At 41.5% G+C, this 2,509-nt stretch overlaps 1 protein-coding gene across 1 annotated transcript in view; it reads left to right on the plus strand.

The window, feature by feature from the left end:
• The first annotated feature begins 874 nt into the window (after positions 1-874).
• Positions 875-2,509, plus strand: part of LOC103745780 (mucosal pentraxin-like) — a 3,504-nt gene continuing 1,869 nt past the window's right edge. The window contains exon 1 of the mRNA XM_008847786.2: positions 875-947. Within this exon, the coding sequence (XP_008846008.1) occupies positions 884-947 (64 nt within the window). The 5' untranslated portion in view covers positions 875-883. The remainder of the gene's footprint in view (positions 948-2,509) is intronic.

The raw sequence follows: 2,509 nt of genomic DNA on the forward strand, positions 1-2,509 counted from the left end.
TCCATACTTCAATTCTGTAGAGTTCCACATGTACCTGAATCACTGAAGGTCCCTCTGCTAGTCATGTCTCGAAGCTCAAGCAAAGGGTGAAGAAGGATTCCCTTAACTGTTCTACAAGTAAGCTTATCTTATAGTCCTGACAAGTTAGGTATTAGTCAGCTTTCCATTACTATAACCAAACACCTGATGGTGTGGTCAGTTTAAAAAAAAAGAAAGATTTATTTTGTTTCATGATTCCAAAGTTTCCAGCCTATGGTCAGTAGGCCTCGTTGCTTTAGGACTTGTGCAAGGTAGTAAGTGAATAATTGTGGGAGCACATGGAGGAGGAAGCTGATAAGCTCACAGAAACTGGCAGCAAACAGAGAGAATAGACTGCCATCCTATTTCCTTCTGTGACCCCCCCCCTCCCCTGTAATCTGAAACTTTCCACTAGGCCTTAATCTCTGAAAGGTTTCCATCAGCAACCAACAGCACCAAGCTGAGAAGAAGTCTTTAAAACATAAGCATTGGGGGACACTCCCGATCTGACCTAGAGCAATAATCACAACTGCCAGAACACTAACAAGAAAGAGTGTCCCTGCTGGAGGACACAGAGCCTCTTTCCTGGGCCTAAGGGAGAAGGGTGTGGACAGGACATCTCAGAAGGAAACAGAATAATGAAAACAATGGAGAGATTCAGAATAAGAAGCATAGATCTGAAAAGGAAGCAATCGTTTCAAAATTGTATCATGGTTCAGTTAATATTAACCATCCATAACTTTGTCTTCTGCTGTGCAAACAGAGGTGTTGCCCCATCTGTACAATATAAGAGCCAAACACAAGTGTCTCTCTGCAGAGACGTTTGCTGCTCTCCCTCCTACCAGCTGAAGTCCCGGACAGCACAATGCAGAAGCTTGTGGTGGGAGCTCTGCTCCTCTCTGTTTTTTCAGGATGTGTGTCAGAATCAGGTAGGTACAGAGCCCTACTGGGAAGTTCACCAAGTCTAGGAGACTAAGGTGTAGCACTTTTTGTTGTCGTTGTTGGTGTTGCTATTTTTAGGAAGATGTGAATAAAAGGTGTGTGTGTGTGTGTGTGTGTGTGTGTGTGTGTGTGTGTGAGTCACTTCATGCTATATAAGATTTTACTGAAATTTAGTGACTTGATATAGCAAACGTTTTCCATCTCATATTTTCTGCACATCAGAAAACAGAGTGGCCTTGATGGTGGTTCGGAGGACAGGTCTCTGTGAGGTTGCAGTCTGTCTACCAGGGTTGTAGTCTCCTCTGAAGGCCAGATTAAAGGAAGCTCTGCTCCTGAGTTCACTTGCATGGTTCCTCAGGATCTTCTCTTTTCAGGAGACTGGGCTGAGTGCCTCCATTTCTCATTGTCTGGTGGCCACAGATTCCTCTCGGTGCTCTGGGATTCAGACCATGTCAATAGAGCAGTCCTCATCGTGTGGCAGGAGAAAGTGTCTAGGGCAGAAGCCACAGGCTTTTCATAACCAGATCTTAGAAATCCCACACGTCCCTCCTGCCATATTCCATTTGTAACAAGTGAGTCAATTCATACCCCAAGGTAGGAGAACTAAGTTAGCCACATTTTAACTCCACCACAGTTGTTGAATAAGGATTTACCTGCTCTAAGGACATCTCCAGGCTGAGGGAAGGAGAACTGGGCTTATCTTATGGGGTACCATTTCCTCTCTCCTAAGAGAACAAGACCTGTGTTATTTGGGCTAGAAAAGGACAAACTGGTAAAGAACTTTGGTGTTCACTCTCACATTCTTTCAAACACTTAGTTTAGGTGTCATAAGGAGAAACAGGAAATCTTAGAAGTGGTTTGGGCTTTATATCGGAAAACAAGCTTCTCCCAAACAATTGGATAATTGAACAACTTTTGTGAGGTGGCTGAACTCTGAGCCTCAGTTCTTCATCAATACAGTGGGGCTACAAAACTCATCCACCCAGAAAAGAGAATTTATGGAGATTGAGTGGGACTAGTCAAAGGCAAAATGCACTTCATGATATGTGTTATAAAACAGTAGCTTTTTATTAGCAATGAATAAACTTTAAGAATTTGACCTCATTTTTTCTTTTCTGTTGCTGACACTTAGGAATCTCTTCTGGAGTTTAAGACACTCATTTCTCTGTGCTACTTTGTTATTGTCAGTACTAAGTTGTAAGTTGTTTAAAATTCTATTTTCTAATAAGTTTGTAAACTAACAAGATTAAGTTAGATTACAGTGTATAAACACTGGTTTACCTCCAATCTTCCTGTTTGTTATTGTATTGATGAAAGCCTCTCTCTCTCTCTCTCTCTCTCTCTCTCTCTCTCAAGCTTTTCCTAACCTTCTATCCATATCCATCATCTATCGTCTATCCATCATTTATCATCTATATCCATCATCCATCATCTATCAATCAATCTACCTACCTATCTACCTATCTATATCTATCTATCTATCTATCTATCTATCTATCTATCTATCTATCTATCTATCTACCTACCTACCTATCATCTACCATCTATC

Source organism: Nannospalax galili, unplaced genomic scaffold, assembly GCF_000622305.1.
Source record: "Nannospalax galili isolate Female #2095 unplaced genomic scaffold, S.galili_v1.0 scaffold604, whole genome shotgun sequence".
Taxonomy (NCBI): domain Eukaryota; kingdom Metazoa; phylum Chordata; class Mammalia; order Rodentia; family Spalacidae; genus Nannospalax; species Nannospalax galili.